Source organism: Paramormyrops kingsleyae, chromosome 21 (genome assembly GCF_048594095.1).
Source record: "Paramormyrops kingsleyae isolate MSU_618 chromosome 21, PKINGS_0.4, whole genome shotgun sequence".
Classification (NCBI taxonomy): domain Eukaryota; kingdom Metazoa; phylum Chordata; class Actinopteri; order Osteoglossiformes; family Mormyridae; genus Paramormyrops; species Paramormyrops kingsleyae.
In genome coordinates, this window is record NC_132817.1 from 19,680,279 (window position 1) to 19,707,385 (window position 27,107).

Below are 27,107 nucleotides of genomic sequence, written 5' to 3' on the forward strand. Positions count from 1 at the left end.
CAAGAGATTCGTTGCGAAATTCCACTGTGGAAATTAAAGTGAGGTCCCCACTCATCAGGTTGGGAGTATCCCAATAGCCTTGTTAATTATCTCATAAACTGTCCAACTTATGAAATCTTAACTGGGCCGATTTTCAGTTTTCAGCTCCGCATACCTACCTATCAGGTCTGGCTTGGGTTCTGAGCCCAGTTGGGTGGATGTTGTTGGCCTGGTTCAAAAGTGGGAGCAATTTTCCCCCATTTTTTAATTGGACACTGTAATCACGTGTGTCACACTGTCCATGCCGGGGTGACCGTGTTTGGCTCCCGTTAGGCGAGGTGGCTCGGTCGGGCGATATACTTGCAGCTCCCGCCAGGGCTGCGGCCGGCCTGCGACGGCCAGCCATGTCCCCTGAACGTGGAGCTCAGCTTTTAGCTGGTGGCTAAATGTGGGTGTTGGGGGTTGGATCTGGCTCAGTGCCACACCGCATTCTGGTGGGTAGAGCCCGGTTCTGTCAAGGGCTGGGAGAATCATCAGACCAAATGCGAAGTGGAGCTTAATTTGAAACATGCGTCAGCTAGAGAAGAAATGATGTCCTTTGACAGAGACTTCTTGTGTGCCTGTTTGTTTCTTATGTTGATCTTCATACGAGCGGATTTTCTGCATCCAATGAATGCATTGCCATGTGGAGTTAAGGAAGCTCAACGTAAAGGAGGAATGTCTTTGCTGTTAACCACTGCTAACAGCACTTTGGGTACATATACAGGAACTGATAGGTTTGGATAATTATCTCTACATCTCAGAATCTGCAGTTTTACTCTCACTTAAACTGCAATGCAATCTTAAAGATCAAGTGACTGAAGTTATGAAATTAGAGAGTTTATCCATAGACCAATGGACTCAAAGTTTTGGTTATGAGCGTCAAAATAATGAAAACCCTGAACTGGGGCTGAATTTGAAAATGGAAGGAGTGGGAAAGTCTTACTGGCCACCTCTGTGGAAACAGAATCCTGACCCACACCTCTGGTTTGTGACTGAGTAAGGCTCCTGAAGTCCTGGTGATCGCAAGCTCACTGCCGACCTGCTGTGGCTACATGAAAGCGGGTGAGCTTGTCTGGTGCAGAGCACGAGACTGAAGTTTGGCTTCCTCGGGGAAGCGAGGATCCCGTGCGAACCGTGACTGCATCGGCCATCTTGTCAGCAGGCCCAGTGGTGACATATTGTGTGAGGGGAGGCTGGGCTGTTGGGCTGTGTGTGTTGAATTGGCACTGGGGAGGAGGAGGGGCCTTTGAGTTACTGAAACAAAGGAATATTAGGGGAGAAGGAAAGATCTGGGATCTGTAGCCTATTGTAACCTGATCTCGAATAGCTGCTGTGATCTGCTTTAATGGTGGAGCTTTGGTGCAGTGTCATGTCATACGTAATTGGTCCTGAAAAGATTGTAAAAGGCTGGTATCAAGATTTTTTTAAGGAAAACCTGGGCGTACCTTTACTAAATTAAACCAAAGTTGTAAATTTAAAAATGGGGAAAAATACAGTGAAACATTTTACTGCTTTGCAGTGACATTATAACAGGACGAGTTGCCGTAACCAAAGTTCATCACATTATTTGTATGAGTGAGGTTCCACTTGTGTTTCGGGGTTTTAAAATCCTTGCTAAACATTTATGTGGAAAAACTTACTCACGGAGTGAAAGGGAATCGAGCAAGGCATGGAATTCACAGAGAGTGAAGAGTAGACTCTTGGCATAATGCACTCCCTCTCCCCCTCCTCAGTGTTGGGGTTCATAAACCTCTGCCTCTAAGTACATACCACGTTCAGGCAGCCCTCAAGCATAGGAAATAGCTATCCGGTTTGGTAACTTCCTTATTACTGCCTTTGCGGAGATTTCATGTTGGGGAAACATGTGAAGCACATTTTTCACGAAAGCTCTGCTGTTCGCATGTGGCGTTGAAGACGGTCATGGAGCGTGCCCTTTGGAATTTGTCTTAGTCTTCCCTCGAAGATGAAGGAAATGCTGGGTTACAGTTATTTGTGACTGCAGTTGTAATTGAATCAGCGTGATCAAGCGCTGGGGTTGTTAGGATTCAGAACGAGCAAGAACAGCTAGTTATTGTTTGTTCAGTGTTCAAGACGACACAACTGAGTCACTGTTTGTGAGACTTTTTTCTCAGTTCTATACTGTATAGTGTTTTTCTGGCCAACCTTTTTTTTGTAGAAGTAAACATTTTTTTTTGTTTACTTTCTCTTTCTGCCAAACCGCTGTTCTGAGTAAAGGATAATTTGATGGTTTTCCTCCTCAGAGATACAATGCTGCAGATCCCAGTCACTCACAACCTTCTGGGACCTTTGACAGATGTAATTATTGTCAGATGTGCTATGCCAACACATGAACGTATGAATGAATGAATTGCCCCAGAACGGCGAATGAAGCAGGAATGTTGGGGGGGGAACAGATCACCTGGGTAACAGATCACCTGGGTAACAAATCCATTGTTTATATGCCTGGCTGTATAAGTGTTTGTGGTTCATAATTACTTTTTAAACAAAGACCAAAAAAGAGTGAATATTTAGTTATTTACTATCTTCCAAGACCTGTGTTCCTGTAAAACTAGGGTGTGACCCAGTCGCCTTTCTGACAGCCAGTGAAGGTCGATCCACATCAACTCTGACCTGTTGTCTCTCCCTCAACAGCATTTTTAAAGTGTGCTGGACCTGGGAAGTTGGTGGCATTTAGGGCAAGCTGACGAGATGGGTTTAAGTCCCTTCTACTCGAGTGCCTTCTCACTGCAGCGTATTGTGTCGTCCCGGTGCGTCTTGTGGTTGAGTGAGGGAGTAATCGGAGCAGAGGTTTCACCGTTCCCGGCGCAGTCAGCGGAACTGCCAAGACAGAACAAAAAGTCAGCCTTCAGCAGTCATTGTCTGCCACAGAAATCCACCTTGTTTATTTGTGGCGCTCCCAAACTGGTCCCAGTACCCCAACTCAGCAAACATTTGCTGTGTTCCTCTCAAACTAGTTTTGCTGATGCTACATGTTTTATACATAAGGAGAAAGGTTTTACCACATAGAGTATTTTGAGGTCATACTAGCAGCAGTGACCTGTTATTGTAACCAGACAGGCCACCCGGTTACTGGGTACTGATTCGGGAGGAAATGTGGGTCAGGATCTAATTTAAATGATTCCTAGAATGTTTCACCGGAGACGTTGAAAGCGTGTCCCTGATATCATGACAATGCTGATAACTTAAGCCCATGTACTAGTCCAGGCCCTCAAATATAATCCACAAGCTCAGTATGTTGGTCCCTACTTAGTGAGATGGCCGTATGTTATCAGCAGAATGGCTTCTGGTTCCGCTTTTGAGCGGTTTGCCTGTTTAACGCGCCTTCGCATTTGGCAGGGAATGCACGGCTGTAGCTTTCCTGTAGGTGGCGCTAACGGGAGGGCCGACGTGAAAAGCCTGTCCCTCGTGCGCGTGCCTGTGCGTGCGCGTCATGTGACCCACTCTATGAATAAAAACTAACAGTTGTCCGCATATGCGTCCCTTTCACGTCTCAAACGGGTTTGTCTCTGGGTCTGAAGTCTGTTTAGTTTGTATCTTCCTTAATCCCAATGAAAGCTTAAATTATTGAAATTATTGATATGAGCAACTTGTACTTTTTCATCAGAACCCGAAAGCCCACTAGTACAAAGGCAGCGAAAGCTTTTTTATTTTTTACAACAGGGGGTTTTACATTGCTGTTTGCACCCCCCGGCTGGTATGCCCTGGCTCGCCATAGGGACAGTGTGAATTTCACATGAACTCGGAATGTGGGACCTGGGGAGAGTCGCTTGTGCCAGCCGAGGCTCATAGCGGGGGAAAAGGCGAAGGAGATGCGTCGGCTTCAATAAAACACTCCCCACAAATCATATCGTCTTATAGGATGTGCGAAGAAACCTCCAAAAAAACGCCCCAGCTTCTTCAAAGTAAAGCAACTCAATGCCCCCTCCGTCCGTATCGATGCTCTGCGTGATCGTTATTTATTCGCTTTTATTTTTTCGGTGAGTTTGCAGTTACAGCTGTGAAGGTGAACCTGGCAGCTTTTGTGCACAAAAAACCCACAAACTTGTGGTCCGGAAATTTTCCAGTTGGCAGCCAAGATCCTGCAGCTTCCCGAATTCCCGTTGCAGGTGCTAGAGAGAGGCCGAGCTGTGCATACATGCCGTAATTTCATAAACAATGATTTTTAATTGGCATTTTCGCTTTATGTACTTTTTATTTTCTGATGTCTGAACCAAGAGCGCAAGAGTTTACGGGAAAAAAAACTTAATACCTTTTCAGCCCAGTTAAGTTCACTCGCTTTGCTTATTTATGTATGTTCCTTTGTAGTACGCTGATTTATACTGGAAAAAGTTCAGTCTGCGCGAGCTCCGATTCCCCTTGAGACACGTGCAGTAAACAGAAGACAATGCGCGTTTGGAGATGAAACATTTCCCGATTGCAGTCAGTGCCGGACAGCCTCGCGCTGCTTCCGCGCCCCCGGAGAACGCGGCTCCGCGCCTTCGCCCGTGCATGTGCTGTACGTCCGGGGAAATGTTTGACAGTGCTTGAAACATTTAAAGTCCATGTTTTGATTCAGTAATCAAAAGCCGACTGCAAATGGAGGTCGTCCCGCAGTCAGCCCGCGAAGGTCGGCATGGGTTGCCATTTTTTTCTTCTCCCCTCACTCCTTTCGGGTGCTTTGGAAGTTTGCCTGGATTGGAGTGTCTCTGAAGTTTGTCAGAGGTGTTATGTGGACGTGTCAGAACTGGTCCCAATTTTACTAGCCTGTGCTGCACTTGGAAATGACCTTTTCTGGCGTCTGTTTAACTTTAGTTTTTTTTGTGTGTTACTATGCACATTTCCTACCACCATCCTAGACTGTCTCCATTGTCCTGATATAATATATAATACTGTCATAAGTACAGTTTAGGTATAGAACGGTGATAAAAATGTCCCCCTTCCCTTGTTATTTTGGAGAGTCAGTTACATTCCCATTTGTGCTTTTTTCAGTTATGCTGTAATAATTAATTTATACTTTTGTGTTTTTTTTTTTTTTGCAGAGAATATTCGACTCCTTCGTTTACACCGAAAAAACGTCAAACGGCGAGACAGAAGTACAGCAGGTGAGCGGAAGTTCCACCCTTGAACACAAGGGGCTTGTTTTAGACGTCTGTCAGATACTGGGACTCCGCCCACTCTGCTTTCTGGTAGCGGTGCTGCAATCTTTGTATTAAAAGCCGCACTTAAGTTTGGGTGCAGTTACTGTGTTGTGGTTAATAGGTTTCCTATGTGCTGTCAGTCTTCCCAAAGCATGTCTGCTTGGTCCTGCTTTGCTGGGGCTTTGAACTGAGCCGCCAAGCCGTCACAGGACGTCCACGTGAGCTCGCCTTTCAGCCCCCGGGGCCAAACCCGCTCCACTGCTTCCAATTTGCCATGCAAGGCACTAATTCTGTAATTACTCTCATCTGCCAAACTCGGACCGCTGACATCTCAAGGGTGACCAGTGTCTGACAGCAGGAGAAAATTAAAGAATTCCCCACAAGATCAGAAAACGCAGCAGGAAGAGGGGATGGTTTAAATATATACTGATTTAATTTGCTTTTCTTTTCTGTGCTTTTTTGTATGTTAAAAAACAACATAGATGAATTATTTTGGCTGAAGTCTGAAGCCCTCGTGTGGCCATCGCAAGTTTTTAAAATGACCCGTTAAAAATGCCCGTGTGACCATGAGCAGCGTAAACAATTAAAAAGTTGATCTTAAATATGGGCTGAAGCTGATCAGTACGTTTTTGATGCTGCGGAGTAATGAAGGTGTATTTGGAGGGTGCTTTCCGAGTGGGGGGAGTCTGCAGACCCCCTCACTGGTCTGGTACCTCCATCACAATACGGACATTGTTCTTCCCAGTAGAGAGACGTATGTGCATCTAGTTAACTGCAGACATTTCCATCTGTCTGAATTTGTTCATAGGTTTTTGCCAAAAGTTTTAAATCTGTGACCTTCCAGCGAAGAGTCTGGGAATAATTTGTGGATTTTTTTTTTTTCCTTTGTGAATTTGCATTGGATAATGTTTTTCTGTTTTTAATCCCTTTTGGGAAATCAGTATGACGGTACTGACTATTTCTTTTTAATGCCCCACATGAAAACATCGGTATATTTTGTACAAAGTGAACAAAAATCTGCTTTTTTGGCCCATCCACTGTACTCTGCGGCACCACATTCTGGACGGTTTCAGGCTCTTTGTTGCCCTACTAAAATGCGGAGGAATTTAAGGGAGATGAATGACTGAGTGGCCTGAGTCGACAGGCTGTTTGCTGGCCGCCTCGGTCCCTGTAGCGCATGTAATAATGGGCGGTATGAGAGAGAATGCACGCGGAATGTTGAAGTTTGTATGTAATTTATGCCTGTAGTGGGACAGTGTGAAAAGGATGTGGTTATGAATGCTATAGGTTTTCTGGGAAGTGCCGCTGCAAAGCTTTGCTGTGGGGGTGTGAGTAGGGAGAGCAGAAGCACTGCTGTAGGAGCCCCCCGGGACCCCACCAGAAAAACGAGAGCCCCCACCCGCCGTCTGCACGGCTGACGGAGCCCCGCTTACTGTCTGCAGACCCCGTTTGCCACGCTGCAGTAACTGGAAATCATGAAGCAGCAGGGGCCTGCACCCGCCCAGCCCTTTTTATTGCCGTCCCTTGAAAGTTTAACATTGATTGATTTGATTTCTCTCTCTCTCTCGGCACCTTGTTCTTGTTGGTTATTGAGCCATAGCGGATTGTATGTTTTATTTCTCCTTTAATCTAATAAAGGATCTTGCCTTTGTTCAGTATCGCTGATTGATGGTTTACACCTTAGTACCACCAACTATAAATCCAGTGTTAGAATGACTGCTGTGGCAATGACCGTAACCAGTGATAACCTGTTTGTAAACTAGCAGTCCTCTATAAAGTAGCTCTGGGGAGAAAATTAAAAGGCCACTCCATATGTGTGTGTGTGTGTGTGTGTGTGTGTGTGTGTGTGTGTGTGTGTGTGTGTGTGTGTGTGTATATATATGTATATATATATATATATGTGTATATGTATGTATGTATGTATGTATGTGTGTATATGTGATATCTGCTTTTTTAAATGCTGGTTTAATGCTGGTCCTGCTGGCAGAGGCTACGCTGAGCAGTAGGTGGCTTCTAGGCCCCAAATTTCTAAGACAGCAGAACCGAGAATAAGGTGAAGCAGGAGACACTGGGAACGACCAGAAACCAGCCAGGTAAAGAACTTTTTAGTGGCAGAGATGACTGTCATCTAATCTGACAGTTTCTCATAAATCGTAGGATATCAGGTGACCTTGAAAAGGAATGGGAAACATTAAGTGAAGTGCACTGCTAGGACAGTTCATATCAGGCTGCTAGAAGCAGGAATGAAGTCCCATAGGAACGAAGGAGCCCTTCATTAACGAGAAATGGAGAAAAACCATGATTCAATTTGCAAAAAAAAAAAATATATATATGTGTGTGTGTGTTGTTCACAAGACGTACACCCAAAAAATCGAGAAATGAGTGAAACAAAAAACTGGGCTGTGGTCTCATTTTTTTCCCAGAGCTGTGTGTGTGTGTGTTTTATAATTTCTCTATCCATTAACAATGTCAGGTTTGTGTTGCTGGTTTTAATGCCCTTTGCTGGTATTTCTGAGTGACGCTCTGTTCAATTCTTGCTTCAGCTGGCTAAGAAGATCCGTGAGAAGTTCAACCGCTACCTGGATGTGGTGAACAGAAACAAGCAGGTGGTGGAGGCCTCCTACACGGCCCACCTGACCTCGCCGCTGACGGCCACCCAGGACTGCTGCAAGATCCCACCCTCCATGATGGAGTAAGCCCCGTGGCTATGCTAGCGTTTCCACTGTCCCACTCTGAAACCAGTATATGCCCCAGTTTCCATATGATCATGGGAGTTTTATTTACACAAAAATATTCAGAGGGCAGAAGGAAAAAATGATTGGTTCTGAGAGTTAACCAGTCAGATTATAAAGGAAGTGGGCCTAACCAATCAGATTATAAAGGAGGTGGGCCCAATCAAATAAAGGAGGCGGGGCTAACCAATCAGATTATAAAGGAGGTGGGCCCAATCAAATAAAGGAGGCGGGGCTAACCAATCAGATGTCTTGGTCACACTTCCTCTAGTTGCTCGGTTCAGAGTTACACGCAATCATTTTTCATTCTGCCCTCAGAATATTTTCGCATAATTAAAACTCCAAGCTTTCTGTACCTCACCCATCACTGAGTGCATCTTGCATAACCCCACCTCACTGTTTTAAACCCTGAACCCCCCCGCCCCCCGGCTGCTCTTACATATTTGTGTCATGGAGAGCAAGATGGGGCAGGTGAAAGGAAGCATTTCAATGTATCTGTACCCGTACTTGTGCAAATGGCAAAGTAAAGGATCATTTAGTTTGTTTATAAATCTCAAGAAGTATATTTATATATTCATACGCAGACCTTAAAAAGTTCGTGCCCCACCGGCATGCAGCTATGCTGATTTACCGAGAAGCGTATGAAGTTTAAATGGCAAGGACATCTGAGGCATCTCTCTGCCGACGTGTTAGGGGCCGGACTCGAGTGCCTTAGGCTGTTTTAGATGTAGTTCTTCAATCTCAACATCCAGCATGAAATCAGCTGCACAGGAATCTTCTGATATCAGTTTCAGTGAGGGCTTTTTTTTTTTGAGAATTTTTTCTCCAGACTGAGTTCTCTTGAACTGTAAGTTGCTCGCACTCTCAGATCAAGCCATAAGGCCACAGATGGTGATTGCATCCCAGAATTTTTGTTACTACTCTGTGCTGCCAGTCCCAGCAGGGTGAGATGGGTGGGTATGTTGCAAAGACCTGGAAATATTAAGACTTAGACCTAAAAGAGAGGGTGAGCCAAGTTATTGTTTCAAAGTGTAGAGTCTTTAATCTCCACAAAAATCAGTCCAGCTTATGTTTTTCTGTGATTCAGTCCATTGCAATCAGGTCACAGCAGGATTACAACTGTGTTTTAATCAAAATCATGTGTAGCCTTAGACAGGGTTTCCCAACCCGGTCCTCAGGGGCCCCCAGACAGGCCATGTTTTTGCTCCCTCGCATCTCCCAGCGCATACAACCCAATCAATCAGTGAAGAACTCTGAATACCTGGTACAGGTGTTTTGTGAGCTGGGAGGGAGCAAAAACATGAACTGTCTGTGGGTCCCCAAGGACTTGGCTGGGAAACACTGGCCTCCGTGATTGTGTACTCGTTCTAAAAGCCGCCATGCTGATTGCTTGGGAAGCTTGGCTGCTGTTATAGGGTTAGATGTGAGGTGGGAGGTGGTGATGTCAACATCAATGCTGGTCAACCCATCAGGCAACATTGACCAAGGGTGCCGTCTTCTGAAGGGCTGTGACGCAGCGAGCCTGTTGTACGTTGTCTTGGTTTGGGGCGTTGGCGAAGTTTGTGGAGGGTGTCACGAGGACTTTGAATAGTGCTGGTCAGAATTAAACAACAAGGTTGATTTCCCAGTTTCTCTTTTGCTTCTGAAGTTGCCCAAGGTCTTGGTGTTCACCAGAAATCCTCTTTTGATGTTACATTCAGGCACATGTTGTGCTTCTGCACTCAGTCGCTGAGCCCCGACATGAGCTGTGTGGATGGGGGATGGTTTTCCAAGGGTCTGGATGGAGAAGCAGTGGCCGGAGTTCAAAGCGGCTTGTTGATCAGCGCGTCCGTCAAGCATGCATGCCTCCTGCAGACAGACGGACGGGGAGTCGCTGGGAGCCGACACGATTCCAGGACTGTTTCTAGTGGGGGTAGGGGGATCAAAGAGCGAGAGATGCTAACCCCTCCAGGATGCACTTGTGATTGGCTGCTTGTTAAAGCCGGCTGTCACCGTCCTGGGAGCAGGGTGCTGATGCGGCTTGTCAACTGGTTCTGGCTGCACCCCTTATGCCCAGTGCTCCACGCGTGCAGAGAAACCCGAAACTCGTTGGTGCATGGCTAGGGCTTGGACTTGAGTGGTGAGGGGTGGGGTGGGGGTGGGGTTGGGGGGGGCCGCCTAAAGGAAGCCGAGAGATGAAAGTCTTTTGAGAATGGGAGATACTTAAAACAGCTTTTAGGAAAATTGAGGTAAATCAGGCAAAAAGTATAATTTTGTGATTCTGCATGTTCAGTCAGTTTCCCCCCTCTCTCCCCCCCCAATCTGAAAAATATGCCTGCTCTTTTATTTACACACTCTGAGCATGACCGGGTTGAGCCTTGCGTCCGTATGAAGCTGTCCGAAACGGCAACACCGTACAAAGCTGGGCTTGTAGCCGTGAGCGCGGCAAGTTGCGTAAGACCAGAATTGTTCTGGTTGATTGTAGATAAAGGCAATACTTATGTGGAACTTGCTTTTAATGACTTTTTATTGAGGCTGCATACTGATGGCATCACGACGAGTGAAGAATGGGTAGCTTTATTGACACAGAATGGAATGACGAGTAGGAGAGAGTGAGGGCTGCTGCACTGAATATCCTCTGGCTAAACTACTGCTTTGATGTTCTCAGGTTTGATGGGAATTTTAACACGAATGTGTCCAAAACCATCTGCTGCGATCGACTGTCCCCCACTGTCAACAGCAGAGCCTTCAACCCTGGCAGGGACCTCAATTCAGGTGAGCATCCACTTACCGAAAACGTTCTGAGGACACAATGAAAAATGATTGGTTCAGAGAGAGAACCAGTCAGATTGTGGAGGAGGTGGGCCCAAGCAACTAGGAGGCCGGACCAAGACATCCAATTGGTTGGTCCCACCTCTTTTTTCCTTTGACCCACCTCCTCTACAATCTGGTTCAGAGAGTTAACCAATCATTTTTTCGTTCTGCCCTCGGAATAGTTTTGTGTAAGTTAAACTCCCACAAGCCCGCTCCCAGTCCTTATCTGCTTTCTATCCATGCCGTCTCTCTGAATACGGAGAGGCAGTTACCTTAAAGTGCTGCCATGGCAACAGAGTTCCAGAACCCGAGTTTCCTTTTGTGCTCATTAGATTTTCAGTCAATATTTGTATTCGTGATAGAGTTGGGCCCGAGTGTACTGTGAAACTTTTGCTTTAACATTTGTTTTTGCAAAAAAAAAATGCATGAAATTTTATTTTATTTATTTTATGTCAAAGTTTGGCCATATAACACAAATTTCCCCTGCATATGAATCATGTTGCTGTGCACGAAAGGCAGACTAATAGATCTTCAGATGTCTACATATTCATTCCTCCTGTAGAGTAATGGACCACAGGCCCAACCGGCGTTCGCTAGGCATGCAGTCGAGACGGTGTGCAAGCGCCAGCTTTTCCTGTAATCAGGGGCCCTGTTCCTCGCCGGGGAGCTGTGGACTCCTGCCTATCGCAGCCATCCCTCCTTAATATGTTTATTTCTCCGGGAACCACTCTGTTCCAGGCACTTGGCTGTTTTTGAGATCGTTTATCACATGGGCTCAAGAAGCGGGGGTGGGGTGGGGTGGGGGGGCGGGGGCTGTTTCAGGCAGTTCTCTAACTTGTTGGCTTACCCAGAGTCTTTTCTCACCATGCCTGTTCAGGTGCTCATAATCCCTCTTTTAAGCATTGAACTAGGCAAATATATGCTTTCCCATAAACGCACTGCATGGTTTCCTGAATGTGGAGGATTAGTGCTCTGCACTTTGTGCTTGTGCCTCATGTCCGTTTCTAGGTTTCCCACGGAATGGGTGTGTGAGGTGTGTCTTTGGCCTAGCAGTGGCTCCCGGTGTGTTTTTACTGAACGCCAAAACCTTCCAAAAAATCATAACTGCCGAGCCGTTGTGGCTTTTATCCATACGGTGTTTGGTATTGCGGTTTCGGACAAAAGAGGCGCATAGGCCAAATTTTGATTGCGCAGATTGTTCTAGTGAATTGTGATGCTCTTTAGATACCTTCTCTGAATGGCCTGTTTTTTCATTTTTTTTTTGGAGGCTGAAAGAACTCCCTTGATCCCATCTGCATGAACTTAAGACTTGGGGGGTTGGGGGGGGGGGGCGTCCCACTATTCTGAATTGTTGATGGTTTTTTCCCAAATCCCGTATGGGGCATGATAAGGGAAGTGCAGCCTGGGTCTTGACTTGCAGTGAAGGTCTTTGTTTAGGCTTGGTTTAGTCCTGACTGCCTGATTGCGCCTGGAGTTGATGCTGATTGAAGGGGAACTTTCTCTGCTTCCTACGGCTGCAGTGACCCTCCACGCCTAACGCAGTCCAGCTGCTCTGACTCTTTCCTGGGATTACGCTGCAGTGGCCCTCCACGCCTAAAGCAGTCCAGCTGCTCTGACTCTTTCCTGGGATTACGCTGCAGTGACCCTCCACGCCTAACGCAGTCCAGCTGCTCTGACTCTTTCCTGGGATTACACAGCTGCTCTGACTCTCCACGCCTAACGCAGTCCAGCTGCTCTGACTCTTTCCTGGGATTACATTGCCACTTGAGCCCCAAGCTGCTCGTGATTGTCCTCCATTCCCCGGCATTTTGAGGAGATCATCGTGTCGGTTTCCATTAGTAATCAGAAACTGTGAAGGGATTGAAACTGAACACGTGCCGGTTTTAGAGTACGTGCGGTCTGGCACTGACTGCTTTATTTTGTATTCTTAATGTCAACAGATTTCTGCCTTTATGTTTTGGAAATAGCAGAAGTCAGAAGACCTTGTTTGTCAATTTGAAGGAGAATTATCTTCAGCTGATTTTTTTTTTCTAGGGTGTACAGAGTCAGTTTTATGATTGTCTCATCTAACCTGAGTGTTCTGTCCACCATCCAGTGCTTGCGGACAACCTCAAATCCAACCCTGGGATCAAGTGGCAGTACTTCAGCTCTGAGGAGGGCATATTTACAGTGTTTCCAGCCCACAAATTCCACTGCAAGGGGAGCTATGAGCACAGAAGCAGGTCAACAGAGTTTTTGCTTCACTCTTTTATAGCTCATGTTTTACGTTACGTTGGCAAAAGGTCTATATCTCACACATGCAGCTCAACACCGGCACGTTCAGTAGTGATCTTCTCGTATACAGCCCGCCGATGTCCTTTACACTTCCGAGCTTATATGTTGCCAAGTGTGTCCACGCAAACCCAGCTGACTTGAGTGTTGGTCTTCATTGTCTCTTGTTGCTGGAGTGGACTTAATTTTCAGAGACACAAAAGGTTTGACTAAAAGAAACGGAATCAGATGCTTGAGTCACAAACCGTGGCCGGGAAAGCACACTGCACGCTTGGTGCTTGTATTGTGGCTTCTGTGGTCTGCTTGTATAAGATTGCCCGCTGGTTGCAGACTGTGATATATAACCAGCTCTAAGCACCTCACCCTTACCTATTACAATGAAGGCTCTTCTCAGAAGAACCTGAGAATGCATTCTGTTAACAATGAAGTGACTGCGAGCTTGAATTTGAGAAGTTTTAAGGTAAAACATTACTTGAATAAACAGAGCAACACTCATCCTTAATCTAAACCCGGTCTGTTTAAATCAGGGGTGGGGAACCTGTTCCATGGAGAGCCAGTGCAGGTTTTATTGATGACCTCTGTCAGCCAATAATAAAACAGTGGTTCTCGACTCCAGTCCTGGGAACCCACTGTTATTGGCTGATTGAGAGGTCATCCCAAAAACCCGCACCCACACCGGCCCTCCGTGGATCAGGTTCCCCACCCCTGACTTAAATGGTGTTCGTGTTGGTTCTAAGCATGATATTCATAGGGAAATTGGCACCACATTTTGCAGGATTATTATATGATTGTTATTCCCCCCCCCCCCCCCAAATAATTGAACAACACTTGATCAGTTATATGGAGTGATATAAACTCAGTGGACTCTCTTATGTCACCATCTCACTTGGAGCACAGCTGAAAGGCATGATGGTCTAAACTGATGAAATCGATCCCTTAGACAAGTGCCTGAGGGTTAAGGACACTGGCTACAGGTTTTCCCTTCAGTACAAGCATGTTCTTAAGCTTCTTAAGTGTATTACTCTTATCTCAACTGGAACTGGATACTGCAAAAACTGGGCGGGTAAATGATCCTGTGTTTGCTCCTGTAGGCCGGTGTACGTATCTGCTGTGAGGCCACAGTCTAAGCACATCGTGGTGATTATTGACCACGGCACCTCCATCACGGACATCCAGCTTCAGATTGTACGGGACGCTGCTCTGGTCATCCTCAACTCCATCGATGAGCATGACAAGGTCGGCCCTTGCCGTCTTTGACGTTATGGTGCTGTGTGACTCCTGCCGATTTTTTTCCTTTGCAATGGTGAAGACTGATTTGTGGTGGTGCTTTGTTTGGACTGTGTGTGTGTGTGTGTGTCTTCCTCAGATCTCGGTGTTGACGGTAGCAGATACCGTTCGTTCCTGCTCCTTGGACCAGTGTTACAAAAGCTTCCTGTCTCCCGCCACCAGTGAGACCAAGAGGAAGATGGCGTCCTTTATCAGCAACATCAAGGCCTCTGATAGCCCCACCCAGCATGCTCTAGGTTTTCAGAAAGCCTTTCAGCTCCTCAGGAACACCAGCAACGTCACCCGACAGCAGATGAGTAAGAGTCCCGACATCTAATACATTCCCGTTTGCTGAGACTCCTAATATTTCATGTGTTTTGTGAGGTCTGACTGAAGTGAACTGAACACTCGGGTGTGTGTCTGTCTTCTAGCCACAGATCTGGTGATCATCTACCTGTCCTCTGGCATGACCTCCAGACACTCATCCGAGTATGAAAAGAAGACCACTCTCAGTGTGGTGAAAGAAGAAAACCGCCACCTCAACAACTCCGTGATGATCCTCACCTATGCCCTCATGAATGGTGAGGTTTTAGCAACCCCTCCAGTGTCCTGCTCCATCTGCACTCCATCCGCCGCTCCCTCGTGGCGCTCTCTTAATCGTTCTAGAATGTTCCGCGGAAATCCTTTTCTTCTCCCTTTAAACAACATTGGACAGTGATGCTTCTTCAATGTTTGATCTTACCTCTGCGTGTCTGCTAAATAATGAATCGACGTTGACTGGGGGCAGCAAGGCCGTTTGTGTAGAAGCCCATGCTAAGAACTGTGGAGAGAAGCTAAATCAAATAACGGGACACCTTGCTTGCCCATAAGGGTTAAGGAGGGAGGGGTGTGATCCTTCACCTGCTTTCTCAAACTAGAGATCTGAAAGAAATCCCTGTCTGTGTTTAATTACAAGTAGTGCCAATGACCCATTTATTTTGAAATGTATTTTTTCTACTTGAAATAGAATTAAAGCAAGGACAGTAGAGGCTTATTAAAGATTAATAGCGTGCACTTTTCTGTAATTACAATCCAGTGATAATTAACGCAGCATTTAAGTGCCGTGTTCCGCTCTTCCCTGGAATTGCGTGCGCTCTTTAAAACTGCCTTTGATTTACGAATTCTTCCGCCTGCTCGCCTGAAAGAGAAATGACCAAAAGATAGACGTTCGGCAAGTATGGCTTCTGGAATGGACAGATTCCGGCCAGGTTCGCAGATGAATGAGAAGGCAGGGCACCATGCTGATGTCATGCAACCTAAGCGATTCGTCCCCTTGTCCTAAGCAGAGGGGGTGACTGGGCTTAAAGAGCTGGCGTTCCTGAGGGACCTGGCGGAGCAGAACTCGGCGAAGTACGGCGTGCCGGACCGCTCAGCCCTCCCTGTGGTCAAGGGCAGCATGATGGTCCTGAACCAGCTGAGCAACCTGGAGACCAGTGTGGGCCGCTTCTACATCAACCTGCCCAACCGCATGATCGACGTGGCCGTGTTCAGCCTGCCCTACACTGACCCGATGGGTGACGGTCAGTGGGCAGAATCTTTTGTCAATATTACGACTGTGGGATGTTATATTAAAATGTGTGTGCTGGCTCAGTGTAGCATGTAGATTTTTCATACCTTGCCGCCTCGTGTCATTTTAACCCTGCGATAGGTTTCATCATGACCGTAAGTCGACCATGCTACTTCGGAAACCTCTTGCTCGGCGTTGTGGGAGTTGACGTCAACCTGGCCTACATCTTAGAAGACATCACATACTACCAGGACTCTTTGGCCTCGTATACCTTCCTCATAGACAACAAAGGTGGGTGTTTTGCGTGGTGTGACTCGTGTGTTGGTAATACAGGTGGCTCGACCCATGTCAGGATGGAGTGGAAGGTTCCGTCGCTTAAACTATATCCTTCACTAGTCTTTTACAACTTGCTTATTTCTAAAAAATACTTCAGCGGGGACATGAGTCGTCTGGTTGCTTGGATACGCGTTGGCCACATGCTTGTTGTGCTACCCTGGTGAACACTAACACGCGACACATCTTCCAGGATATACCCTTATGCACCCCTCCCTCACCCGGCCCTACCTGATGACAGAGCCCCCCCTTCACACTGACATCATCCACTACGAAAACATCCCCGGGTTCCAGACAGTGCGTCAGAACATTCTCAGGTTGGTGGAGTCGCGCGTTCGCCGCGAAAACGGTTTGCATGCATTCATCGCAAGGCGCTTAGGCTTTAGTTTATACACCTGTAAGTGCATTTGCATTTAGTTTCATTTCGATTTATATACGATTTCTCCAAAAACATTTTAACTGATTTTATACAGGTCTGCTATTCAAATTACCTCCCCCAGTGTCTTGCTTAGTGGCTTTAGCGTTTCGCTCCTTCTCTAACTTGAACGTTCACTCACTGCTGCACCATAGTTTTAAGAAGCGTTAAGGTGACGTCTCCACACTGAACGCCGAAGATCGTTAAGTCTTTGTTACACTGAACGACAGTCAGAGCAGGTCAGACAGAGGCCCAGCACCTCTCGTTGTCGGAGCTTTTAAATCAAACGCAGGAAGTTCGGCTTCAGCTTGTAATAACATGTCTGTGACTGGTGATTATTGTGTTGTCGGGCTCAAACTGGATGTTAACACTCTGCCGTCAGACATGACTTTATATAAAAGAAATGTCCTGTGTTTTCTGTCTGGATCGCGCTGGGTTGTTCTGGCATGATGGACCCCATCTTGTCACCCCCATCGTTAAGGCACTGGCTAAGTGATAACGATGTAAATGTGCTCTATCTGCCAGCCTCCCATTGGGCAGCCAGGTCATTGTGGTGCCTGTGAACTCCTCCCTGTCCTGGCACATGACCCGTCTGCGAGACACCAGCCGGGACTCCTACAACGTCAGCTACGCCTGGAAACTGGTACTGCACCATCACCAGGCTTCCTGCCTGTCGTCCAGCATCCGCCTTTCGCGTTTTTTAATGCAATATTCAGATGTTTAAGGACACTGTACCTCAGTGTTTCTCAGTCCGGTCCTTGGGGGCACCCAGACAGTCCGTGTTTTTGCTCCATCTCAACACCTGAACCAAACAATAAGTCCGGAACACTGAATACATAAGAACATAAGAAATTTACAAACGAGAGCAGGCCATTCGTCCCGTTTGGGGAGAACTTAACCAATAGCACCGAATACCTGGTAGCATACATGTTGAGCGCTGGGAGGGAGCAAAAACGTGGACTGTCCCCAAGGACCGGATTGAGAAACACTGCTCAACTTGATCCTCCATCCTTCGGTGCTTTTACATGTCCGCTAAACACAATGTCTCCATTTCACCTGGAGTGGCTAGGAAAACCTTCTGGGCTCTTCCTGCCAATTTTTTATTTGTTCTGAAAACTGGGGGGGGGGGGGCAGACCTCCTTCAGCTCATTCCCTTCTGAAGCATAATGCATTAATCTAATAGAGCACCCTTTAGTATTTTAAAAACACTTCAGTGTCAATGTTTCTCTGTGGATCTGGATAGTAAATGCAGTGTTTACATTTGTGGGTCTGTTGAAGCCAGAAGTATTGTTTGTTTCTGTATGGGATAAATGTAGCTTATGTCTGTGGGTCTAATTAGCAATGGTAGTCATGCTTTCTGTGGCTTTAAATGCAAATAGACTTGCTGTTTGTCCCTGTGGGTGTCATTAAACTGGGTGTACAGGGTTTGTCTCTGATGCTAGATGAGAAATGTTGTAGTGAATCTGTTTTACTGGAGGGAGAGTGTATATACGCCAGTAGCTACTCTGATGTGGTTTAATGGGCAGAATTTGAGGAACCGTTGTCTCCTCCTCAGGTCCAGGACACCACCTTCATCCTGTGCATTGTCTACGTCCAGCCCGAAGTTCCCGTGAAGCACTTGAAGAACCTCAACACGGTGCCCAGCAGCAAGCTCCTCTACCACCGGCTGGATCTGCTAAATCAGCCCAACTCCTGCCTGCACTTCAAGCAGCTCGCATCTGTCGGTAAGGCCAAGGGTCAGAGGTCACGAGCGTGCAGATGCCTTTGCCCCTTCTCTGTGTTTGAGGGTGCTGCACCATTTGTTACAGCGAAAGGTAGTTCAGTAGTTTATAGCTACCTTCCAGTCATTCGTAATTGAGATGTATCCTCACAGTACCCATCAGCCGTTCTGTCGCGTGCAGCCACATTATCTCGTGTCTAAGTCGTCTCTGTGGTGCTTCTTTCCCTTCCACGTGCGTCAGAGAGCCCGACCGTCATGCTGTCTGCCGGGAGCTTCTCCTCCCCATACGAGCACCTCAGCCAGCCAGAGACGAAGCGCATGGTTGAGCATTACACGGCCTACCTCAGCGACAGCACGCGCCTCATCGCCAACCCGGGGCTCAAGGTACCAGACCCTCATCCTCATCGAGATGGTTCTCCTAAGCGGCTCGACTTTCTCCCCAAGTGAAGTCGTTGAGTGTTTTGAGTTAGGCGCGTTACTGGTTGGTCGATCGCCCCAAAGACGCTTTAGCGGCGTGCATGTATGTGGAGCAGTCATGTGACCCTGCTGTGTGTGTGCTCTCGTCCTGTTCCAGTCGTCGGTCAGAAACGAGGTCATGGCCACCAGTCACATAACCGACGAATGGATGACCCAGATGGAAATGAGCAGCCTCAACTGCTACATCGTGCGTCGCTACGTGGCCACACCCAGTGGGGTGATACGCATTTACCCTGGATCTCTCATGGACAAGTCCTTCGACCCTACTAGAAGGCAGTGGTGAGCTTCTGGGGACGCTCTTAGAAATATTCCCAGAATCACACGGGGTGACAGTGATGAGATTATGAGGATGTCCATCTGGGAATGTATAAAGAAGTAATTTAAGTAATTAAAGGCTTCTGGACAGAAAACGAGAATTTCAGTAGAACTAAATGTATAATGGAAAAGAAGCTACCTGGAAAGGATGGACATGTCTCGTTATTGACTAGGGTGACAGAATATTGCATGGGTTATGGAACCACAGAGTGGAACAGTAATTCCGGTCTTTGGGATTTTCAGGTACCAGCATGCCGTGGCCAATCCGGGCCTCATCACCTTCACCGGGCCTTACCTGGATGTGGGTGGGGCTGGCTACGTGGTCAGCATCAGCCACACTATCCACGTCTCCAGGTAGGAACCAAAGAACCCATCAGAGGTCTTGCTAGCCTTTTTATAGCCCTGCCTGTTTGACGTTAGGGAGCGGCAATGGAATTTATGATGACCTAACATATTTGGCCGGCACAAATCGTGCTATGAGGGATCATGTGACATGGAATGCTGTCTCCTTGTCCTTCCTTCACTGAAATGGTCACAGAAATCTCTATCACCAGTAGCTACATTTGCTTTCAGACAAAATATAGATCTTAACCATGTTTTAATTAGAGGAATAACTTCAAAGTGCATGGTAGCCACCTAACCATCTATTATCCTGATAAAACGGCCTTCCCTCTGGTTCAGTCTTTTTCGGCGTGTGGGGTGGATTGGTGGAGTACTGGCTGTGTAGTTTACTTGTTCAAAGTTCGTGGGGGTGTTCATAACAAAGGATGAAACTGCATAAATCTGTAGCTGGTAGCAGTTTTGTTTGTGTATGAAGTGGTACTGAAATATAATGACCTGTAAAAATACACATTACTCTGAAACAAAAAGAATATGCGTTCTGTTTGTTTGAGGAGGAGGGAAATGGCTCTCTTCTGTCTCATCCCTTGGAGGCGGAATGTGGCTCAGTGGGTTGGGGCTCTGTGCCGGTGATCGGGAGGTCATTGGTGATCCATCCACTGAGCGCTTAAGGCCATTAACCCCCAGTTTACTTGAGGAGCTCTGCATGCTGGCTGACCCTTCGCAAGCTTGCCTGTGTCTGTCTCTCTCGTGGAGAGTGGGATGGAGTAGGTGAAAAGAGAATTCCCTGTGGGATCAATAAAGTATCACTGTTCTGTATCCTGTTCCCCCTCCAGCTCTCAGGCCACCCCTGGCTCCGCAGTGGCAGTGATGGGCATCGACTTCACCCTGCGCTACTTCTACAAGGTGCTGCTCGACCTGCTGCCCATCTGCAACCAGGACAAAGGCAACAAAATCCGGTACACACAGCCGACGGTGCAAACCGAGTCCGGCGGGCCTGGGCTGCCTGGCTGCAGCTGGGTGGTTCTGTTTAGAAAGTCTCCCCTTCCTGGGGCTCGTTTGGGCTCCTTAAGTACATTTTATTGGCTGGGGAACATGAGTCAATTTTTAGGGAGGATCAAATGCATAATTTTACTATCTGGCTGTGTGCATTGTTGGGTGGGGGGGGGATACTAAATGGCTTCATGCCTGTGCTGCTCATGTGATCTTGCCTTATTGGTTTAATTGTTGATGTCAGTACATTGTGATGTTGCTGATGAATCTTTAAGTGTCTCGGTGGCTTTTGGTTTCACTTCTCATCTGCTTGCTGAAGGTGTTTCATTATGGAAGACAGAGGGTACCTGGTCGCACATCCCACCCTGATCGACCCTAAAGGCCACGCCCCCGCCGAACAGCAGCACATCACGCACAAGGTCAGAGGTCGTGCCCACATCTCTGTCTCCTCTTCTCCGGCTTTCACCTCTCTCCCTGTCTTTCTGTGGTAAGTGTTGACACGTCTCTTCGGGCGGCGTAACCCTGACACGTCTCTTCCTCCTGCGGCAGGAGCCTTTGGTTGCCAACGACATCCTCAACCATCCCAACTTCGTCAAGAAGAACCTGTGCAACAGCTTCAGCGACCGGACGGTTCAACGCTTCTACAAGTTCAACACCAGCATTGTGGTGAGTGGGGCGGTGCGGCCCCCCCGACCTGCCGCAGCATCTGTGCCACCCCTGGAGTGTCATGTTACAGCTTTGGGTTTTCATCTGTTACAGCCTCATCTAGTGGCTGTTTGTGATATTGCATCATTCATTTTGTTATGTTTGGAATTATAACCCATAAGAATTTTTACATGAATTTTATAAATATTTTTGATTAAGTTAGAGATGGATGGGAGGCTGAGTTTTTACTAAGGGGGGTCGATGGCAAACATATATAATATAAAAATCAGTGCATGACGTAAGTCAATAAATGCACATTTATCACACATTGAATTGTTGCTAGGGTGTGTGTAGTTTGGCTCATTTCCATAATCCTCTTGCTCACCAGGGTGACCTGACCAACCTGGTCCACGGCAGCCACTGTTCCCGGTACCGGCTGACCCGCATCCCGGGCACCAACGCCTTCGCCGGCATCGTGAACGAGACGTGTGACTCCCTGGCGTTCTGTGCCTGCAGCACGGTCGACCGCTTGTGTCTTAACTGTCACAGGTCAGTAGGGGGCGCCAGTCTGCAGCACGTCTCTCAGACTTTCCACTGATGATGCGTCTTCTCTAGCATAAACTACATGTTGCAGAAGTAGGAGCTTCCACCTTTCATCAATCCAATCGTTCATTTACTCGTGCATTTATTTAGAGCTGCAACATAATAATGCAGCCTTTTTTTTTCCTTCCCCAGGATGGAGCAGAACGAGTGTGAGTGCCCGTGTGAGTGCCCCCTGGAGGTCAATGAGTGTACCGGCAACCTCACCAGTGCAGAAAATAGGTGAGCTACATAAAACAGACTTTTCTTCTAAAGGAAGTTATACTGGGGTCAGGGAGAGAACTTCTGTGCACGACTACCAAATGGGGGGGGGGGGAAATCATATTTGCTCATGAGTCAGATGTCTAACCAGGTTTGAGTAATGTCATATTGACTGGTGTGTGATTGTGAGCCTGGGATGTGTGTACAGGTGTAATGTCTCGTGTATGTTGTCATAGGAACCCCAGCTGTGAGGTGTACCAGGAACCCCCCTCCCTGTCGCTCGTCGACTCCTGCCAGCAGGACCTGCCCCAGTGCATCAACACTCACTGCAGCCAAAGGTTTACTAGCAGGTGAGCCCCCCCCCTCCCCCCCCAGTCTCACGCCATGTCCTGCTACAGGAGGGTTGCTCGGATTTCACCGGCGGAAACAGTGACGTGTGCAGCTTATTTATAGGAAGGTCTCACAGTGACTTGTGGGAGTGGTGGCTCAGAGGCTAGGGATCCGTGTCGGCAGTCGGAAGGTTGCCGGTTCAAATCCCGTGAATGCCATGAGTGATTCTACTTAACCTGCAAAATGCTTCACCCTGGGTGTGACGTTAACCTACATCCTGTCCCGCAAGCAGGTCCTCCAACTTTCAGGGGAAATTTGGGGGTTTTGGTGGCAGGATCGGCACTCCAGCCACTGGAAAAACGGCTGCAGTTGGGTTCTCATCCCTGAGGCTTGTTGTGTGGTGGATGTAGCAATGCGTTGCATCAGTGTGCGCTCCTTACCCTCACAGTAACTGTGTGTGTGTGGGGGGGGGGGTCAGCTGAGTGACCGCGATGCGCTTCTGTGTCTGCAGTGATTGCTTCGGCGTGCTGGACTGCGAGTGGTGCATGGTGGACAGCGACGGGAAGACCCACCTGGACAAGCCCTACTGTGCCCTGCAGAAGGAGTGCTTTGGGGGGATCGTGGGAGCCCGCAGCCCCTACATGGAGGGACTCGGGGACCATGGTGAGTCTCCATCCACAGGTTTTGATAAGCCCACGAAAGCCCAGGAGCCTTCGCCCCCCCCAATCCTCACTACCATCTGTTTTTCTCAGCCTGATCTTCACTGATCTCCAGCTAGCATCTCTGCAGCCTTGGGTTCTTGTATCTCTGCAGCCTTGGGTTCTTTAAAGTAATCCTCTCTGTGGCCCTCAAGCTTTTATACTGACGGGTCATCGGGATTTAGGGGCACTAACTAGCAGTTTACTTTGCCGTGCAGCTTGCAGGATTTAGTGATGCAATTTGCTCACTGCATTCTGAGATCTCACTGATTTACAGCTCAGCAACTGGAGTACAGTTCATACCTGCATTTGTGTCATGTCCTCACCGCAGATGACGAGGCCGCCTCTCTCAGCACCATCAAGAGCGCGCCAGTCGGACCAGTGGCCGGCGGCATCATGGGCTGCATCATGGTTCTGGTCCTGGCCGTGTACGCGTACCGGCACCAGATCCACCGCCGCAGTCATCAGCACATGTCCCCATTGGCCGCGCAAGGTGAGGGGGAGGCGCCAGCAGCCAGCTCACCTTCGCCGCTCAGCGGACCGACACACGGCACCACCTAGTGGCGGGATCCTGCTCCGCATGCATTTCCGTATTCATTTAAAAAATTCATCCATCTTTCTAACCACTTATTCTGGTCGGGGTGGATTGATTTTTTTTTTTAACATTTTTGTTTGATGATTTTTCTTAAATAAAATAAACTGGACGTGCTACTTCACACACCCACAAATTTTGTACAGTGGTACAGCACAGCCATTTCATGGACCGATTACCCCCCTAGTTACATGACTTGAATGTATTATTGTTAGTGGGTGGGGTGGTCTGTTGCTTAGGACACTGCACCTATGATCAGAAGGTTGTCTGTTCAAATCCCGTGGTCGACAGGGACTTACTCCCAAACTGGTCCAGAGACCGTCTGTCTCTGTTTTCTCAAACTAAATAAATGTGCGTCGTTTTCAATAGAAGCATCTGCTTAATAGCTGAAAATTTAAATGAAAATCTGCTACATTTGGGTCAATATAGCAGAAGTGACTGTAAAAGGGGGACAAAGGCTGGCAGGACCTGTCGCGGTGTCTTTCGACAGCGATGCTCACGGAGGCGTCCGGGGCCTGACATGTAGGGCAGCCGTGCATTCTGGGTCGTCAGCCTCCGTGCAAGGGGCCGCCAGTGGAGATGAGTAAATTAACTGAAGCTTCTGTGAAGAGGCTGCCCTCCCCCAGACGAGGTCCGGGGAGTCTCTACTAATGAGACGAGGAGCACAGATTATTAGGTCAGACTCGAGAAATTACAGAGATTGTTACAGATAGTCTCCCTGTCACGCCTTTCTAGTTAATACTGTATCGATGCTGTTGCGCTGTCCATGTAGGGGCGGCCAGGAATCCGTTTCAAAAACATGCCTCTCATCCCTGCACATGAGAAGAATTCATCCGTCATGCACCCCCCCCTCCTCCACCCCCCACCTGGGGGGAAGGAAAAAACAGCTCCTTTAGCATTATAACTTGACATGCTTTCATTTGGCCCCATTTGGTTTGGCACGGCGCACACATATTTGTCTCTTGTCCTACAGAGATGTCCGTGAGGATGTCCAACCTTGACAACGAGCGAGAAGAGGACAGCCACGAAGACCGCGGAATAAGTGAGGACAACTTTTATTTTTGCGTGTAAACCTCCCCTTTCTGTGCATCTTAGGATACAGTGAAGAGAATGAGGCGTGTGGCAGAGGCAGAAAGCCTGCCAGACAAGATTAGATTTTGTTTCTCAATCAAATTGAGGGCAGTTTTTATTTCCAGTGCCTTTTAGCTCTTAGGCCGGACGGTATCTGATTATTCTGTCTTGTCTGAAGTGCTTGACGCACTTTGAGTATTTTGAAGCACCTTGAAAAAGCGTTGAGCTCACAGAGGGTCAAAGATGGGTCTCCCCGCATTCATAGCATGCTGAGTGTGATCGGAGACCTTTGGTCCCGCTGCCCGCGGTTTGTCGTGACGCAGATGTTGTCTGCCCCCTCCAGTCAGCAACACGCGCTTCATCGCGGCGGTCATGGAGAGACGGGCACACAGCCCCGAGCGGAGGCGGCGGTACTGGGGCCGCTCCGGGACAGAGAGTGACCACGGTAAGGAAAACGCGTGCAGTCCTCTTAAGATGCCGCCTTCTGCATTTTAGGAAAACGTAGTTTACACGTGTGAGGTTTGCCAGGTGAAAAACCCTGTGGTTAAGCTCAGGAATGCAGCACAGTTGTCCCCCTTCCCGAGAGCACGCTGTGTATGAATGACCACATTGGGGGGCCACTTCAGCCACCCCCACTATGTAGCCCCCACCTGGATGATGTGACAGCAGCCATTTTGCACCAGTACACTCACCACACAGTAGGTAAGGTGGTGAAGGGGCAGGAGAGAATTCACCAGTTAGATATAGGGGATGATTGAGAGGTCAGATCTAATGGGGCCACAATGGACACTTTCCTGTACTCCTAGTTTTTAGCTATTAGGGTTAAGGCTGTGTTGGAGTGAGATGTGTGCAATATTAGGATTTAAGAGTGCTCCTTCATCTTTGCTGGCAATTAATTCTGCAGGGACCCTGTTTTTCCTCTTATTTTTGATGTTTTCAAGCTATGTCTCAATACATCTCATCTCTCAGTCCCTTTGGAGGCTTTCAGTGGTTTCATCAGAACTTTTTGTTTGGCTGTGAAGTATCCAGCCTGTTTGTCTCCCTGACAGATACGGTGTGTGTCCTTGTAGATGTCAGTTTTCTGTGGATAAAACTTGACAGGTTCGGGAAGTCACGAAAGAAACTTATTGTGAATGTAACCTTTTAACCTCACAAACATAGTCACTGGTCACATGATGCCGGAGGAAATTTTTAACCAAATATGGTCGTGTTCATACACATTTAGGCTACAGTACTATGAGTCCTCAGGAAGACAGCGAGAATCCCCCCGGCAACAACGACCCTCTGTCGGCAGGCGTGGACGTGGGTAACCATGACGAGGACCTGGAGCCCGACACGCCCCCCCAGACGGCAGCACTGCTGAGCTACAAATTCCATCCGTACCGGCAGCCGGCGCATCTTCCACTGCACCACCTGCACCGCCTGCAGGCCGCAGTCACCGTGCACAGCGTGGATGCTGGGTGCTGATCTGCGAAAGGGCGCCCCCTTCCTTCCATTAAGCTACTCTGTCATTCAGACCCTTCGGGGCCCATGGAACCAAATGGCGGCCATTTTGCTGTTGATAAAGATGACTGAACAAAGCGCAGATGGATATTTTACAGCACGGTACGAGTAAAATAAATGTTAGACGAGGCCAGTCGCTTCGTGGACATCACGGCCACAAGAGATCCGTGTGAACCGTACTCCTCAGATTTTAGGTGAGGATAAAAATGGTTATTTTTTTACTATTTATTTAACAGAACTGAAAAAATACCGTCTGCATTTTCATTTAGCACAGTGCTGCCTAATGGCAATTTGGAAAGACATTGAAAACGGCAGAGACAGTTACTGTGGTTATTTCCCCCCCCCCCATCTCTTTATTGTACTTGGAGATTTTCCATTTTAACTGTACATTTTTTATGTATGGAACATGAAGGTGAAAAATTTGTGTAGAAGCAGCTGATGGTCCTGGAACTGGAGATGTTCTTGCGGAATGCTCCAGTGCCGTCCAGCTGGACTGTTTTATGGGTTTCCCTCCGTGTCCTTGGGCTCATGTTGAACTTGGAGTTGTCTGTTGCGTGCTCCAGTTTCGGCGTTCCATAAAGTGCCGGGGCAGCCGGGTCGAGGTCGATGCAGCCTTCCTCTATTCCCCTCAGTGAACCGCAACAGTCCCGTTTTAAAGAGGTTGACGTCTCCATCCAGCTTGGATTCATCCAAAGGTATCGGGTACAAAAAAAAACGTGGCTATTTTTAGCCTGACGTTTGCAGAAAGGTTCCTGAAAGGCACGTAACAGAAGCAGCTCCGGCTGCCACACGAAGAGGATTTTCATCCAGTAATGCATCACTTAATCCCACCGATGGAACGTTCTACCACCACTAAGTACAGGATAATGATTTTGTCAGTGCTCCAGTTTGCCGGAATCCTCTTTGTCCTTTCTGGCGTTGAGGCAACCTATGTTTTTATTTTTTAAGCACTGCCAATCTATGGTTTTAATGGAGAATATTAACAGTATTATTCACTGTTGCGAGCAAAGAACACCTAGTGTATGTTAAACACTAAATTACATTGTACTGGGAAAAAAATGTGTAAAGTTCTTTCTTCCAGTGGAAATAAAAGAAATTAAATTTGTAA

The 27,107-nt window shown here is 47.7% G+C and overlaps 1 protein-coding gene across 1 annotated transcript in view; it reads left to right on the forward strand.

Annotated features, from left to right (window-relative positions):
- The window catches only part of LOC111841065 (VWFA and cache domain-containing protein 1-like), a 40,532-nt gene extending 13,425 nt beyond the window's left edge, over positions 1–27,107 (forward strand). Inside the window, exons 2-27 of the mRNA XM_023806556.2 lie at positions 5,061–5,123; positions 7,703–7,851; positions 10,539–10,645; positions 12,780–12,906; positions 14,047–14,191; positions 14,322–14,538; positions 14,653–14,802; positions 15,547–15,780; positions 15,909–16,058; positions 16,294–16,417; positions 17,041–17,158; positions 18,071–18,239; positions 18,477–18,619; positions 18,810–18,991; positions 19,271–19,381; positions 20,203–20,325; positions 20,679–20,778; positions 20,909–21,025; positions 21,393–21,553; positions 21,740–21,826; positions 22,042–22,155; positions 22,647–22,798; positions 23,165–23,326; positions 24,399–24,467; positions 24,840–24,941; positions 25,722–27,107. Coding sequence (XP_023662324.1) covers positions 5,061–5,123; positions 7,703–7,851; positions 10,539–10,645; positions 12,780–12,906; positions 14,047–14,191; positions 14,322–14,538; positions 14,653–14,802; positions 15,547–15,780; positions 15,909–16,058; positions 16,294–16,417; positions 17,041–17,158; positions 18,071–18,239; positions 18,477–18,619; positions 18,810–18,991; positions 19,271–19,381; positions 20,203–20,325; positions 20,679–20,778; positions 20,909–21,025; positions 21,393–21,553; positions 21,740–21,826; positions 22,042–22,155; positions 22,647–22,798; positions 23,165–23,326; positions 24,399–24,467; positions 24,840–24,941; positions 25,722–25,963 — 3,618 coding nt within the window. The 3' untranslated portion in view covers positions 25,964–27,107. The remainder of the gene's footprint in view (positions 1–5,060; positions 5,124–7,702; positions 7,852–10,538; positions 10,646–12,779; positions 12,907–14,046; positions 14,192–14,321; positions 14,539–14,652; positions 14,803–15,546; positions 15,781–15,908; positions 16,059–16,293; positions 16,418–17,040; positions 17,159–18,070; positions 18,240–18,476; positions 18,620–18,809; positions 18,992–19,270; positions 19,382–20,202; positions 20,326–20,678; positions 20,779–20,908; positions 21,026–21,392; positions 21,554–21,739; positions 21,827–22,041; positions 22,156–22,646; positions 22,799–23,164; positions 23,327–24,398; positions 24,468–24,839; positions 24,942–25,721) is intronic.